Genomic DNA, 16,497 nt, shown 5'->3' on the forward strand with positions numbered 1-16,497 from the left:
GTATTATGGTCTCCTTGTCAGTGATCCCACATTTTTTACTTACACATCCCATACACGTAATTTCTAGGATGCTATCAAACATGCCAAGCAGAAGTAGTTTATTGCATTGCAAGTACCTGTTTATGCAGAAGAGATGTGATCTCTGTCTCTCTGGCAAATATGGAGAGGAATGCAAATGTGTCCCCCTGCCACAACAGTTTGACTCTTACGTAAAGGCTTCTTAAACAAACAAAAAAACCCAACCCCACAAATAAAATTATACTTTTTCCTTAAACCAGAGTTGTAGGTATTTGCTAAGAATTCAGCAAAGACTAGACACGCAGTCTGTGCTTGGTGAAGATAAACTAAGAGATTGCTGGGGTCCTTTCCTGACTACTTTAAATATAAGTGGGAAAACTGATTCAACTGATAAGGAAGTTTGAAACTGTTTTCTTTATTTGGCTATTGTCTACTCTAGCTCTGTTTCCCCTTCATCTGCATTTTTTAGGTGTTTCTCGCAAAGCACCTGCGCACTCCAAGCCTCATTGTTTATTTTTCTATCATTCGCCTTTTATCTATATTTCACAGAAGTTCATTTTCTACTTTTCCCTCTCTCGCATCCTTCTGTAACAGATCATTTTTCTTTTTCTCTCTGTGTTTTTTTTTCTTGTTAATTTCTTTTAGTTTCCGTTTCCCTTTTTTTCCCCACCCAAAATCTATTTAGATGGGAAGACACCGCGTTGCTCAAGTTGCATGCTGTCAGTAGCGTTGCAAAATGGACAAAGTCCACAGACTTCTGGCACTGCTGAGGATATGCTGCTATAGTGGAGCATAATGTAATCCTTGTGCACTATAGGGGAGCTCTAGGGTGGGAGAGAGATTATTAAGCAGAAGGGAAGGCGGTACAAAAAAGGAAACGTAACAAAGGAAAGGCTGATTCCTTCGTGGTCCTTTGTAGTCCCTTTGACCTCCTCATGTTTGGTGAGGAAACAAGTACCTTTTAGTGATAATATTAGGAGTAATGGCTTGCAATTCCAAAGGGGATGGGATTTTTGTAAAACTACTCTTACTGAAATTGTTTAAATTCTGAAGAAAATACTATAGAAAAAGCTTTAAAAAAATACATCAGAAATGAATTGTTTCAGAAAACTGTGGAGCTCTGTTACTAAATTGCAATGTTTTGTTGTCACTGCTTTTTGTTATGCCTTTATTCTACGTCTCATATTGTTTTACATTATTTCTTACCACACAAGGAAGAAGTTATATTTAACAAGTATTGCCACTGTTGGCTCTGTGTAGTGGCAGGACAGATGACAGCAAGCCTGAAAATCTCTTTGCAGCCCAACTGATAGAGCTGGAAATAGCCAGCACGGTGTTATTATCCAGTATGACAACATAGCATATTATCTTACTTTTACCCAAGGATTTGTACTCATTTTTAAATCACTTTATTTCTGAAATAGTGGTTATATACCACTTTCTATGTATAAATCATCTTATACGCTTTGTGGTGTATAAATCATCTTATCCCTGTTTTTATGGGAAAGTAATTGTCGGTTTAATTTTCTCTCCTGTAAAATGAGGATAACAATTTTCACAAACTCCCTCAGGTCTCATGGGGTCAGCTTTGCTGCTGTCTCCCCTCTCTCATGCTAGACAGTTTTTCCAGTTATCCTTGGAAACATTTTTTTTCCTTTTCTGAGCCCAGCTGTTGCACCTCTCAGCCCGGGCTGTGCAGCGTTTCAGGCCAGAGACTCTTTCGACACCCTGCAAGAGATGTGCTGGAGACCTGGGTACATGTGTGGAGGTAGAAAAGAATGCAGATTACCTTCTTCTCTCTTCTCCCCAAGGCTCTTTCATTAACATTCCTATGATACATCTTATTTAGCATATTCATGGCTTTAGGCTTTCTTGTGTCCGTTATAGCCTTCTAAAGACAGTGATAAAACTTTATACGTTGTATTATGAGAAACATTACATGCCTGGTCGTTTTAGTAGGTTCAGAATGAATCTTGTTTTGTGAGGTTTATATAAAGATCAAAGCAGATACCACAGTCAGTGAACTCAGGAATGGGATACTTGAATTGACTAACACTGCCAGCATCCAGTAGCTATTCTTGGATTTACAGTCTCCTCTTGAAAATCGTGTCTTGCAGGACATACCATCCCCAGAGACCCAGAGGAGTGGGTGTTTCTTTCTCTGAAGAACCTTGACCCAATGGCACAGGTGTTAGCAGGGATGTGTCAGAAGCAGGAGGTGCAGAATGGCTCTGTGGAGATGGGAAATACTCCCCTGGAGACAGGACAGAGTTTCCCATTGCTCTTAATTTGTCAGACCTGCTCGAGCTTTTATTAGACAGGAAATAAAAGGCAGATTAAGAAATACAGTAGGAACGTGCCTGTGCTGTCCTGGCTGACAGGAGGATAGTCCAGACTACTCCATTTCAATGAAATTGGTTTTTTTTTCTGTCTTCCTTGTCTTCAGATTGGGCTGAGAACCCTTTAAAAATGTGTCTACACAACACATAGCTCAGCAGGGCCCTCTTCACCAGGAAAGTTTATTGGCACCGCAGTGAACTCCATTACAGTTTAACTCTCAACTACAAACAGCAAAACCCCATGTGAAGGATTTGACTTTAAATTAGCACCAAGAACTGTTTTGCTTTGGCCACTCTTCAGCTCAGCTTGTGTTGCTTTTGTGAACCTTTGGGTTTGTCTATTCTAAACTTTCTAATTGTGTACCCTCTGATATTGTAACTAACACCGTTGCTGTACTCTTGATAGCAATAATGGTTTTTGCGTTAGCAAAGACAAGCTGCCAATACGCTATTGCATTATAGTGGCCATAAAGTGCATGCCTACCTTGAGGAGGATTAGGCAGTGCATCCTTTCAAGTAGCAGCTGCTGACTACCCTATAGAAATATTCCTATTGTACCAAACAGCCTTGACCTTAAAAGAAAAGTCATAAATATTTTTGTGTGGCTGAACTCTGGTGGTGAATGCTATTTGTCCAAATTTCTCCATTTACATTTTTAAACTGTATTTTCTGAAGGGTAACTTTTTGGCTTACTTCTCTGTTGAAAGATTTCGGTTGCTAAATATTGCTTGGGAAGGCTGTAAATTGGGCACACAGATCCATGGGACTTGCACATGGAAAGATCATCATAGTAAGTGATGAGTGAAGTAATTAAAGAAAAGTTCCTGACCTGGTGCAGACAGCCTGGGTCTGAGCGTAGGTCATGCAATACTTTCACATTTTTTTTTAATACATCTTTAGTAGCAGTAATGACATTCTTATTGATTTTTGAGGTGCTTTGTAATCTTGTCATTTGGAAGTGTTTAGTATTTCTAAGAGGAACTGGTTCAAACACTTTCTATCAAAATCACATTTGGTAGCAAAGTGGGGTTTTTTGGCTATAATAAATGCTGCATTAAAATACCTGCTTTGAAGGAGAAATTAAAAGAAATATTTCCATTCTTTTGGGGTTACTGTAGTTGTGCCATATGGGAGCTGTAGTTCAAGAACATAAGGGCCACGCTCCACTTCACTCTTTTCCACTGCCTTTCACTCCCTCCTTCATTTTCCTGTGTCCTAATCGCTTTGCTCCTTTTCTCCTAATCCCCAACGTACCTGGAAAGATGAAGCTGATTGCCTTTTTTGACAATCGTCTGTTTTTTCTGTAGTACTCTGCCCCACAGTCCCCTCCTGCACAGCAGTCCCTCACTGCTGTTACAGGACACATTTCTGGTGGCAGCACCAATTCTGCAAAGGCGGTGACTGGGTAATAGCAGACACCAGTGCAATAATAAAGACAGACACCCTGAATAGAATCACAAAACCAAGGTTCATTATGTGAAGATTCAATTAGTTCTTTAAACACAGAAACCGTGATGGAACATGCCGTACAAAACAGGATCGCTGCCAAGTATACAATTAAGGTAACTGAGTTTCAATAGCCACAGCGGCATAAAGCATCTTTCTGATCCTACCTAGGTAGGCATCAAATAAGACTCCATTCAGTGCTAGTTTAGAAATTGTGCTCCTTTTTTTTTTTTTTTTTTTTTTTTCTGACATGAAGAAATGAGAAATTGAACACAATGTGTTCCATTTTGGAAACACAGAGGCTCCTTTTAAATTCCAACCAGGATAGCAAGGTCTGAATACATCCATTAAAATCCAAACCTTAAAGATGATCAGATTAAACTGTTCCAGCAGTAGCTTTGGATGAAGCATTGGATTTAGCCAGCGTGATAAAAATACCTGAGTGTTTTGGGAAGAATCCTAAACTGGGGCTGTTGTCATTGCCTGTCTTCATAAAAAATTTGCCTAGTTTTAGCTCTTTTTCCACATCAGCTGGGAAAACCTGCTGTGTTTTAGGCACATTCTGGGATTCTCTAATCAGTTGCTGAAATGTTTCCTCTTTCTTCTAGCTGCACTCTCCAACTTAAGTGGCTTGTGACACTTCAATGTTGGGCTGTTCTTTCTCTCCTTGAATATTATCCCACTGAAAGAAATTCTGCTTTCCTTTCCCCTCCACACAAACAGTGAAGGTCTGTTCAGCCTTCAGTGCTTCAGAAGTAAAAGCACTGTCATTCTCAATGTCCCCTGGATTTCTGCACTGCTAAGAAATTCTGCATTCCTCAACAACTTTACAGTAAATTGAGCATTTTCTTGTCTCTATAAATGCCACTGGACTATGGAGCTCACCTTGCCAAGATACACAATGGAACTTCACGGCATTGCTTTCTATACAGTAGCTGATTTTATAACAAGCTTTGCGGGAATTGCACCAATGAGCCCCTTTCCAGTTTTCCCTCTTTACATTTCTGCTTATGGTATTCACTTAAATGAACCATGTAACTTTAGGAAGGACAGCATGTAAAGATAAAATAGCATCGATAAGGTATCAGTAACCCCCATGTTGCCATAGTATCCTGGAGAATCGTGTCTAGTAACTGTTCTTTTCCAGTGTTTTTACTCAAGGATCCTGGCAGGATTGCCCAATATTAAATAATCTAGTTTTGTAAGTCTCTTCTCCGGCAACAAGCTAAATTAGTTGTAATTCCTAGTTTAGCAAAGGACAAAAAGAGCTTCAGACAGACATTCACAGCAAGGTAGCAGCATAGCCAAAAATTAATTCCAAGTTTTCCAGTCCTCTGCTGCCTTCTGCCCTGGTTGACGGACCCCATCCTGAGCTTTGACCTCTCTTCCATGCCTCCCTTTTTAAAAAGTAGAAAATACTTTAAATGCAGTGGTTTCCCATTTCAGGGGGCAATTCCCTTTAGATTTGCTCACGTGTTGCTTTAACAGTGAGGAAATACAATGTGTTTGTTAAAGGGAGAGCCTCATAGTCAGGGTTTTTAGGCTGTAGCTTTAGCCTTAGCTTTGCCTTGATTTGTTTTTGTTTCCCCACCTGTACAAGGCAGCGGTGCTTAGTGATCCATGTCACAGAGTGTTACTCAGCCACGTGAACGTATGGGAAATACCCTGAAATGTTAAGACAAGTGCAAATGATTAATTATTTATTAAATCCATCATCCCACCAAATCCTCTCGTTGGAATAGCCTTAATCCAATGTTTTATTAATATAAAAACAATTCTATTGCTGGCTTATCCGTCATGTGAATGGAACCCTTCTTTTTCTTTCTTTCTTGCAGTGCGGATGGTCCTTCCTCTGAAATCATGCAGATTGATTTCGAAATTGAAGACCTAACTGACCTACCTGGGACCCAGCTCATCACGTGGCAGGTAGAATATCCTGGAGATACAACGTCTGATCTAGGAATCTCCAAGATCTACGTAAGCCAGAAGGACCTGGTAGGAGTTCTCCCTTTGGCTATGGTAAGAAATTGTCTGGCGTTCTGCAAGTTTTTAATATTGCTTTACAACTATAGTGTCTGACAGATGCAAATGATCTGCTGAAAGGAGTGGGGGGACAGAAACTTTCAGCACCTTGGGAAATAGATGCTAACTTCTGAAGTTTGCTTCATTCAGTGGTGAAACCACATGAGGGGAAACCTAACTTCCCATGGAAGGCTCGGTCATGCCCTTTTTGACCAATACACTGACTTCTTGGAAGCAGAAGCTGAGTTCACGGCGTTTCCACTGTTTAGAAGTCACTCTTGCTCTTGCGTGAAATGGTGTACTTGGACACTCAGTTCAATGTGGTGTGTGTCTTACTTGAATCACAAGAACTCTTACGTTTGGTCTGGTGCTTAAGGACTTCCTGAATCACAATTTTTTCATTTTTTTAATTCTGACTCCATATTCATTTAAGAGTGAGAAGAGAAATAAAAGTCATGGCATGACTTCTGAGTAATTTTTAGTCACCTGGGAAACACAAAATACAGTATATAGCCAACTGTGGGTTCTACATAAATGCATTCCAATGGGTTGCCTCACCATCACAATGCAATCTATAGGGCTTGAAAAATACCTGATTCTTTAGCCTTTTTCTTACCTAAACAAATGTTAGATACCCAACTTCCAAGTGCAAACAGAAATGTTGTGCGTTTCCTTTTCTCTCCCCTTCACATTTCTCCATCGTTAGGACTGAAGTATACTTGTCTAAAGTCTAGCTGTGCCCTATTTTTGTTTTTAGACAGTGTATTAGAAAATATTGACACATTATTATTAAGCACTGAGAGAAAACCAAAAATCAATCGTGGAGCATTTAAAAAAAACGTAACCTGGATGTTTGCCTAGTGGTGGCCAGTTAATTATGCCCTTAGTGAAGGCTGAACGTGTTCTCTGCACTTCCAGACCCGCAGAACTGCTAATTGCGATTATTGTTATTTACCAACTTTAGAACTACTCAGACATTGTGATTCTTTATTTCACCAAAAATACTTCTTTTCGCTTGTAATGGCTAATGCTTTCCTTACCAAGGTGTAGATCACAGTTGAAACAGCTCTCTCCATCTGGAATTGCGGCCACCTAACAAATCGAAATTGTATATCTAATTCTTTTGCGTGACTGTTTTCACGGACTAGTTCCTGCTATTGAGCTGGGGGTGATCTCTGCTGGTTTGTTGATAAGAGATGGGGCTTTCAGGTCTGCAGAGGGGACCCCGATGTGCAGTCGCACAAGTTCTGGAGTATTGAGGGTTGAGGCTGTAGAGGTAGTCTGATTTACCTAATCTGAGATGTGGCAGTTTTTATTCACTCCATCCCTCAATGAAAAGATAACAGATTTCTTTCCAAGTTCCAGCGGTTCCAGAAAACACTAGTTCTTCTCATACATGCTCATGATCACTTTAGTATCAAGTGATATAGTGGCAAAAAACAGTTCATAAGAACAAAGGTAGCTTCTCCTGGCAGTTGCTACAAATCAACTCACTCTTTTCATTTCCATTGAAAGATGAAAAAAAAGCCTGTTTTCTAGAAGCACCAAATTCTATGCTCAAAGGTCACATGAAGTCTATAAAGTTATTGGTAGGTGGTATTTTACAAGGCAACAGGTGTTGGGATAATGGATAAGAGAGAAAGCAAAGATAAATGACAGGGGCCCCCTAATTACTGACAGACTGGGAATAGTTTTAACCTTCTTTGCATTAATGGGAGTGTCAGGGAAGAAACTCTGGGGTATCACAAATCTCCAATCCTTTGTAGTACTTCGCTTTGTGCTTAGGAAATGATGATTCAGGTGCAGACCTTTCAAGACATGTAACTTAGATTAGTTTGGTACTTCATATTTCCCTATGATCTTAGAAAAGCCACTTTGAAATTTACAAATTTCAAATAAAAAAATAAATTCTACTCTTTCATTTAGGAATAACTACAATGAAAAGAAAGTGTTATATTATTTTTCTGTTTCTGGAGACTGTGGTTAATTTGAACTAGTTTTGCTGGGCTTCTTAGAGGGACATGTAACTTCATGTTTAGAAGTACCAAACAGAAATGCTGTTAAATATTTCAATTACAGGTTAATTTTTCAAAAGAACAATTTTACTGCTTTAACATTAGGCAGAGCTTTGTTTTTTAATAGACTGGCACATACCACCTCTGCACCATCTTTGTTTTCTCCAGTCTTTTCTGCCAGCTATTATGGATTTGTAAGTTGTAAAGCAGAATATTGGCCAATTTAGAGCTTCCTGTTTTCTTTTTTTGAGTTATAAAATGCTGCAATGGAAAGACTTAAACGTATGTATCGGTGTCAAGGCACACTGGAAATGCCTACCTTCTGCTGAAGTTACTAGGATACTTGCTGCACTCACCTTTCTCCAGTGCATTTTTTTTTCCTGTGGCATATTACAATTCCAGCTTTTGAGACCCCTGCAGGGCCCTACACCAATAATGGAATGGAAACACAAGTCACAGTAGAGCACTCAAGGATATTGATGAGAAAAGCTGTAGGGTGTATTTTATGGATGTGTGGGTACCATAAAGGCTGATATTTCTGACACTTTAATAACACCTTTTCTAATTTTAAAGCATAACAGAAGCTTGGTAATACTGGGTAAGCTGTGCATGGGACCCAGCCAGCCCTTGTTAGCAGAATGGGAATAGCATGGGAGAAGACATTTAATCTGAGAACACTGTAAGAACTCATGAGCACCCTTTGGATATTTGCAATGCATGATCCTGTCTCTTAAGACTGATGAAATACAGGCAAAGATGTTTGTCCAGGGTTATAAAAAAATATTGGCCTTTTACCATGATTGCTTTGCAGTGCTTCTTATAGCCATACAGCAATGTCTTGCCTTGTTGACAGAAACTGAAACATCCACTAAACTCCATGGAAGAGGCAGATATTTGTATGGTATAGTGTTCTTCATCAGTTTCCACTGTAATTTGTGAATTTCTTGCGTAGGCACTATTCAAAACTCTTCCCATTTCCCTGCCAGCTTTCTCACCACAAGGTCTGTGTCTCCAGGTAGTGTGTGTCCAGGGAACTGGAGAAGAACGGTCTCATGAACATGTTGACCAGTACAGGAATGATAGAAACAAAGAGTGCTTTATTCTGGATGGAGCATTCTGGACAAGGAATGCCAGACGGTTACTCCATGGTAATTATCAAAACTTGGCATTTTGGGGAAAAAAAAAAATCACAAGTAAATAGTGAAGATGGAAGAACCGTCTGTGTTGTTGTTTGTTGTCAACTAACATACATATTAATTCTCTTTAAATGTAATTCTCTTACCATTCGCCTGTAATAGGGCATCCTTTGAGACAGAACCCCTAGCACTCTTAAGTCCTTTGAAATATGGTATTAAAAAGGCATATAGTCCATTTGTTCATTAACTGTCTTGAACATACCAAACTGCTGAGGATTTTTTGAGTTGAGGACCAGCAATGTAGTATGACAGCCAGTGAGAATAATATGCCTGAATCTTCTAGAATATCACATTATTTTTATTGGCATCCTAAAGAATCAGCATACAATTCCTATTTGACTTCTTTCTGGTGTTTCTTCCGTATTTTATTTCACTCTCATTTTGTTAGGTGATGAATGGCACAGGTTTAATCACTCAAATTGTACATTTGCTGCTATTGATTATTGTTGCTTTTTAAACATTCTGTCAGCTCTTTCATAATTGTGGTGTTCACCTTTTGTTGAACCTTAATGATTAGGTAAGGATGAGAGACAGACAAGCTCTGTAGCCATCTGTGTACATACAAGATAATCCCTACTGAGAAAGGCAGAGGGCAGATATGACATGGATAATGGATAAGTTGAAATCTGTTCTGTAAATAATAATAATAAAAATGGTAAATAATGAAATACCTGGGCTGGTTCTTAACTGAACCAGGTCTGAATCTGTAAATCACCTGTCTTTTCCTGTAGCCGTAAACCTATTCTACCTGTTCTCTCCCTTTGTTTAATAGTCTGATAAGGAATCAGGGCAAAACACCCGTTTCATAAATCTCACAGAGGGAGATGCTGGTCCCAGGGTTGATAAATCCATTATTAGAGTAGTCCTTTGACTAGAGAATATACTATGTTAACTTCTCCTTCTTGTAGAATGCAGAAAAAAATGGATATGCAGGATGCTCAGTGCCCCTTCAGAAATTTCTTCAAAAGGTTGCAGGTTCCTGACCTTCAATTTTTGATAAATTCTTGTCCACAAATATGTTTTAAATTTTTAAATCAGCAAGTTAATGTTAGAGTCAGCCTGGCTCACACGAATGTAGTTGCCCTGATAGTCAAAACATTATTAGTTTTAAAGCTATGGATGCGGACCAGATGTTTCAGGTGGTGGTAGGACATGAAGGTGATGAAGAAGCCAGGCGGCTGGATGATGAGCACCCTTGTGCATAACAAGGCTGTGAATCTGTATTTCTTTCTTGAGGGACTCCCCAAGCCCTTACAGATGAACTGCTCTTAATTCCAGCTATAATACACTGCCTTGTATGATCTGTGAACTAGGAAACAGCGGAAAAGTTTTGCCTTCTGAAGCAAGAATCCTTGAGTATGGCAGAGTCATGGTATCAGTGGCTGATTAGCCCTGGATTGCCCCGTACCAGTCATGATATTAATATTTTGAAGTTGATCATTCAGCTTTCTTGCTGCCCAGAGAATCTCAAACTTGCTGGCAGGCGGGACAGCTTGCCTGACACTAGGGCTGCCTTAGCAGGTCTCACCATAGCAGGGACCGGCAGGACAGGCTCCCTTCAGTCTCTACCAAACTCAGCTCCGCTCTTGGGCTCGCTGAGTTTGATGCCCCTACACCTGCGGAGTGCCTGTCTTGTCTTCTTACTGCGTACACCGGGACGGCCCTTAGGTAGGTTTACAACCTAGTCAGCATCAACCTAAGAAATAACCTTATTATTGGAGAACAGAAATGGACAGGAAGAAAAGATGGGATTTGAAACTTGATTAATGGTACAGTGGTGAGGTTGCGCTCTGCTTGGCAGAGGCAAGAACTCCAAAGGCAACCTTCCGTCCCTCCCAGCCGTATTTTAGCAGGCAAAGGTGGATGGTGAACAGTGAATTACAGACTTGTATCAGCATCTGAGCTTCCATTACCTCTCTCGATTTGGCCCATTATTTATTATCCTCAGACAGTGCAACACGGGCCTCCAAGACAGTCAAGTGATGTGAAAGACAGAGAGAGATTTACATCAAGTGCAGAAAAAAACTCTGAGAAGAGACTGCTGATTTATGACAGGCTTAAACAGAGTCGGTGACCAAAGTCCAGCTCATTACTTTGCAACAAACAGGTTGTAGTGAAGGCAAAGAATTATGTCTACTCATCTGACCCCACCGAGGAGTCCCAGCTTGGCGAGCTGTCCCTGCCCTCAGAAACACACTCTCGGCTCTGGTCTTGCGGAGGCAAGCTGCTTCGGTGCTGGAGGTCAAACTGACCTATTTTTAAGTTGCAAATGGAGGTGATTTAACAAACTTGGGTGAGATGTTAGGAAGAAAGGTCACATTATCCTTCATCTCAGGTGACTTACAAACTTAGTAACCTCCAAGAAAGGGTCACTGGTAGTGTTGGAGCAAAATAACCTTTTAAACCAGCACAACCATTTTTGCAGTATTTGTGTCACCGCAGCTGCTGTTGTATGAAGCACAAGTGGAATATTTATTTTACAAGGTCAGGTTAATAAACTAACTGTAAAAAGTAAATGTTGTCTTTGTTGCTTGAACAGAAATATCTTATAATGCATAGTATGTAAGAAACTTCATATTTAAGATGAGATTTTGTTATAAGGTCTATTTTGGTACACCCTAGCACAGTTGTCAAAGCAACATTGACTGTAAACCCATTCTCCCATTGCAGATGAACATGCTCTTGTCCTTAGACCCGTTAGAGCCATTTTGGCTTTTGAGAAGTTATATTTGTGGCAGTCATATTAAATAAATTGTATCCAAAACCTGAACACCAGTTTAACATTATACCTTTTAGATAATTTATTGTTTCAACTTGCTTCTGATGTTCTTTATAAAAATTTAACGAAAATGTTGAGAGGAAATAAACTGTTCTACATACCATCAGTGTAAGAAGCAGGACAAATAGACCAAATAAATAAATAAAATCAATTGCTGCAGCAAAGAGGCTATCTATTATATAGGAAGCTTTTCTGTATTAAAATAATTCCTAATAATTACAGGAATCAGCTGTCATGGTAGCACCAGTCACGGCTGGATTTTAAAAATGCTTAGGGTATTAATGCCCTTATAAATATATGTGTCTGAAACATTTAATTTTTAGCTAGTGCTGTTTATGTTCTGCTAGAGACTGGATATGCAGCTGAGGCTGAGCTGCCAGAGTGTGCTCAGTGCTGCACAAACACGTTTAATTGTAGCCTCACCCTGAAGAACTCAGAAGCCAAACAGAGAAGACTAATAATAAAAACATAAACAAAATATTGGTCCTTCCTACAAAAGAGGGGTGGAGACGGGCAGCATGCTGAAGTTCCTTCTGAAGTCAACCAGACCGCCTTCCCCTAGAGCCAAGGTTTCAGCTTGGCTCTTCTTCCCCGTTACAAAAGATGTGATGGGTGGATCATGGTCCCTGAGGCACAGACCTAGTTATGCAAGTGCCGTCATCGTTGGAGCTTATGGTCTGCATGTAGCTTTAAAGATGGTGTGGCTCTCCCTGCCTGTTCCTTAGGCCCCACTTCTGCTCCGGTGCTCTGCTGCTCCTCAGGTTGGCAGTGATGCTGTTTTCTATCAGGAGCTGCTCAGGAGTCCGATGGGGGCCATGCTGGGGTAGTGGAATAGGATACTGGAGGCTGTTACAGCCATCTCTCTACTATCAACCTTCTTAATCTGACAATTAGGATGCTTTTGGATTAAATTGATGCTTTTCTGTGGGAGACCTGAAATGTGAATCTCCACCTGTGTGTATGATATAGATGAACAAATTGGTTACAGGGAGGATCTGCTTTTGGCTGTGGCTGCCCTGGGTTCTGCCTGGGAGCTGAGAAGGGCAGGGTCACATCAGCCAGAATCAGCTGCCCGACTCGGCTTTAATGAGTGAATATTTCTAAACACTTCCACTGAGAGTCAGCTTTATGAAAAAGAAAAATGTGTCTAGAGAGTAGTTAAAAGCTTTTACCTTCCTAATTCATAGCTTTTAAATTTCAATCACAATATTCAGCAAGTTTTCAAATATTTAATTAAAATATTACCCATTTGTGAAGAGGGATCTTTTAAATTGAAATTATTACTGAATCACAGCTGAAATCTACTCATGGGAAAGGGAAAAACCTTTGGATTATTGTGATATTGCAAGCATGCATTTTCTTTTCATAATGATATCCTATTGCTTCCTAAAATTAGGTAGGTCAAGGTCTTACGATTTCATTTCATAAAACAGACTTTCCATTCTCCCAGTAACAACTCTTGGCACCTACCAGCTCTCACTTTAATTCATCTTTCTTGAAAATAGGTATTCAAGATGACTCGGGGATACCAGATAATGTCGCTTGCCATGGTTGTTCTAAGTGTTTATGCCCTGGAAATGTTTTTTTTCTCCATCTCAAATGATACATGTGTGGTTTTGGTTCTGGTTGTTGGGGTTTTTTTTTTTTGGTTGGTCAGAGGTTTTTTTTGTACAATGGCATACATTCATCCTATGACTGAATATTATACCTGGATCTTTCTTTTGCTCTGTTCTTTTAGGCTGAAGACCTCTTACCTGATGGCTAAAATTCTTGCTGTCAGTCTCCATGATTAAACTTTGCACTGTGTGTGACTGCATTTCATTCCATTTCTTTTTCCCCAATCCTTGGGTTTATCTGGTGCTTCTTACTTAATAGTTCAAACTTCTGTATTGACAATGCCTCCCAAACTGATACAGTTAGCAAATTTTATACAGTTAGCAAGTTTCTTCTTGTTCCAGGGTCATTATTAACAGCAATTAAAAAAAAATAATATCTCCCTAGGCTAATTCTGTGATATTGTTCTAGCAGTGTAATTCTGCAACATTGCTGTATCAGTTCAGAGGAACAGGTTGTCTTGCTGTCGATCTCACAGGTTTGCCTGGATCCAAAAAGCCCGCTCTTTGCATTGGTTTTCTGTAGTTCAGGCAACTTCAACCGGAAGGACTTTGTATTCAAAAGCTCGTTAATCAGTCTTTATGCAATGCGTGAGTCAGATTAGATTCCATTTCATGTTCTAGTAACTGTAATGCGCCTGTACGACTAATAGGAGAAAATGTTTCATCCAGTAAACAGATAATAATCTGTTATGCTTCAGAAACTAATTGAATCACAGGTGTCTGAAGATACAAGACATTTTTCCCATATGTAGATATCAATTATTTATGCTTTTTCAGAGCATGTGATATTGGTACCTGTCTGTACCCAAACGATGGACCCGGCAGCGGAGTCATCCAGTCGGGTGTGACATTTCTGGTATTCCTATGTGACTGTGTTCAAGAAGCAAATGTACTCAATTGCAAGGGGGCTAATGTATAGGGTTTGTTGTCCAATTAGAGATGCCTGTTAAAAAATGGCTTGGTTTGGTCTTCAACTTTACTATTATTATTACTGTTACACTCAACGTTGGCCTTGCTCTGGCAGACTTCTGTTGTCTAACTACTTACAGACTGACAGATGCGTGAGTCACCAGCACATAGCATTTTGTTTTGTATACAGAGAATGAGATGAGGAAACGCAAGCGCTTGGCAATCAAAGATGCCTTATCTCCAGAATCCAGTAAAGGCCATATTCTCTGGATTTTTCCTTCCAGAATTAATGACAACCCTGGGGTTCTTAATATTTGAAAACACCAGCAATAGCTCTTTCCCTTTACAATTAGACATTTCCTTGACCTGTGGAGCATGCAATGAAGCAATAAATGTGTTCGTTGCAACATCGATGCAGACGTTTTGCTCCTTAAATTCCCAAGTAGTGAAAACCATCAAGCAGGTCTTCCAGTATAATACAATTCTTTTTCTGCCAAAGGTTACTATGGGCTCATGGAGAATGATCTTGATGGTGATGTTGTTGTTGAAGAAAAGAGGTTAGAAATCTTGTTTTTGTATCTGGAGCTGCAGTTGCTGGCTGACTAATACTGTAATCACCTGTAATAATAGAAAGCAACAGTCACCCAGTTTGTGTCTGAGTGGGGGAATGAGTAATGAGGGCTCGGACTGGCTGCTGGCAAAGCTGCTGACGGCCACACAATGTGATGTGGAACACCGAAAATTGGGTTCCCTAGAGAAGCAGGAACAAACACAAGGATATTTTTCTTACGAATTAAAGCCTAAGAAAAATGGCTTTGCATAACAGCTGCTGTTCTTTCTTAAGTGCAAGTTACATATGTTTTTCTTGATTAGATGCATGCAGTTGAACTGGGTTGAAACAAGCCCAATCCTTCAGCCCTGACAATTTTTCCATGTTGCTCTGAAGCTTCACAATGCTGTGAAATGTAGAAGGACCAGGAAAACACAGCAGATCTGAATTTAGAGCAAGTTTCACCCAGAAGTTGTCCCTGCTTCAGCGGACACAAGATTTAGAAGTCCTGGCCTGTTCTCACGCTGCTGTAAAGCCGTTGGTATTAAAAACATTATGAGTTTAGAATAGAAATAATGTGGGGGTGAATCAAGTTTTCAGAATGAAGGTCTTACAAATATTTGATAATTTGATAATTTTTGTGCAGCCCAACTTCAGCCAGCTGAAAGGGGCCTCATTTCAGGTAGGCAAGTGCTTTGAATGAGTTTAAAGTCGGGATGTTTTAGGATGTCTCGCACTGAGTGCCCCAAATCACCAGGAGTCACTGAAAATACTCCACCACCTAATTTGGATTATTTTTCCAATGCCTTTATAACTTTATGTTAATCAGACTCAACTAACATTAAAGAAATTTCAAAAGTTTTTTTGTTGAATAAAAAAAAAAGAGGGGATGGTGTTTGCTTGCTTTTATTGAAATACAGTCAGATTGGGTTTACAGAAAACAGATTACTGCCTTCTGTTCCTCTTTTGTTTCATGTCAAGTTTCACTCACAGGATTTTGTAACACAATGTTGCCATATAGTGTAGTTGTAAATATTGCAAAACAATTTTTAATTCTGACTGCTAAATTGTTTTCACTGAAATACAAAAGAAAACAGGAAGTTTTCTTCTATGCTCAGATTTGGCAAATCTGGTCACATCAGAATCCAGAGTTTACACTGATTTAAGAACATTCCTTCAAATACATATTCATTGAAGTGTCATGTGTCCCCTCCCTCTTTTTAATCAGAGAATCTTTCTAAAGAGTTGTTAGAGTCACAGAGCAGCTGAGGTTGAAGAGCGCTGGAGCCGTCAGCTAGCCCAATGCCCTGCTCAGAGAGCCGGTGGCTCTGGGCTGTGTCTACTTGAGTCTTGAACACCTCAAAGATGGAGATCCCACGGTCTCTCTGGGAAAACTGTTTCAATATTTGATCACCTCGTGGTAATTTGTTTTTCCCATGTATCTAAATGGAATTTCCCATGTTCTAACTTGTGTCCTGTGCCTCTCGTCCTATTGCCATATGAGCCAGAGAATAGTCTGGGTTCATCTTCTCTGTATCCTCTGATCATGGAGCTGTAGAAAGCAGTGGTGTCTCCTGCCTTCTCTTCTTGAGGCTGACCAGGCCCAG

General features: G+C 39.9%; 1 protein-coding gene across 1 annotated transcript in view; it reads left to right on the plus strand.

Annotated features, from left to right (window-relative positions):
- The window catches only part of TMEM132D (transmembrane protein 132D), a gene marked incomplete at its 5' end in the record, with an annotated part of 207,586 nt that overhangs the window by 104,292 nt on the left and 86,797 nt on the right, over window positions 1-16,497 (plus strand). The window contains one exon of the mRNA XM_009880325.1: window positions 5,639-5,822. Coding sequence (XP_009878627.1) covers window positions 5,639-5,822 — 184 coding nt within the window. The remainder of the gene's footprint in view (window positions 1-5,638; window positions 5,823-16,497) is intronic.

The sequence above is a fragment of the Charadrius vociferus genome, unplaced genomic scaffold (assembly GCF_000708025.1).
Source record: "Charadrius vociferus isolate BGI_N301 unplaced genomic scaffold, ASM70802v2 scaffold332, whole genome shotgun sequence".
Classification (NCBI taxonomy): domain Eukaryota; kingdom Metazoa; phylum Chordata; class Aves; order Charadriiformes; family Charadriidae; genus Charadrius; species Charadrius vociferus.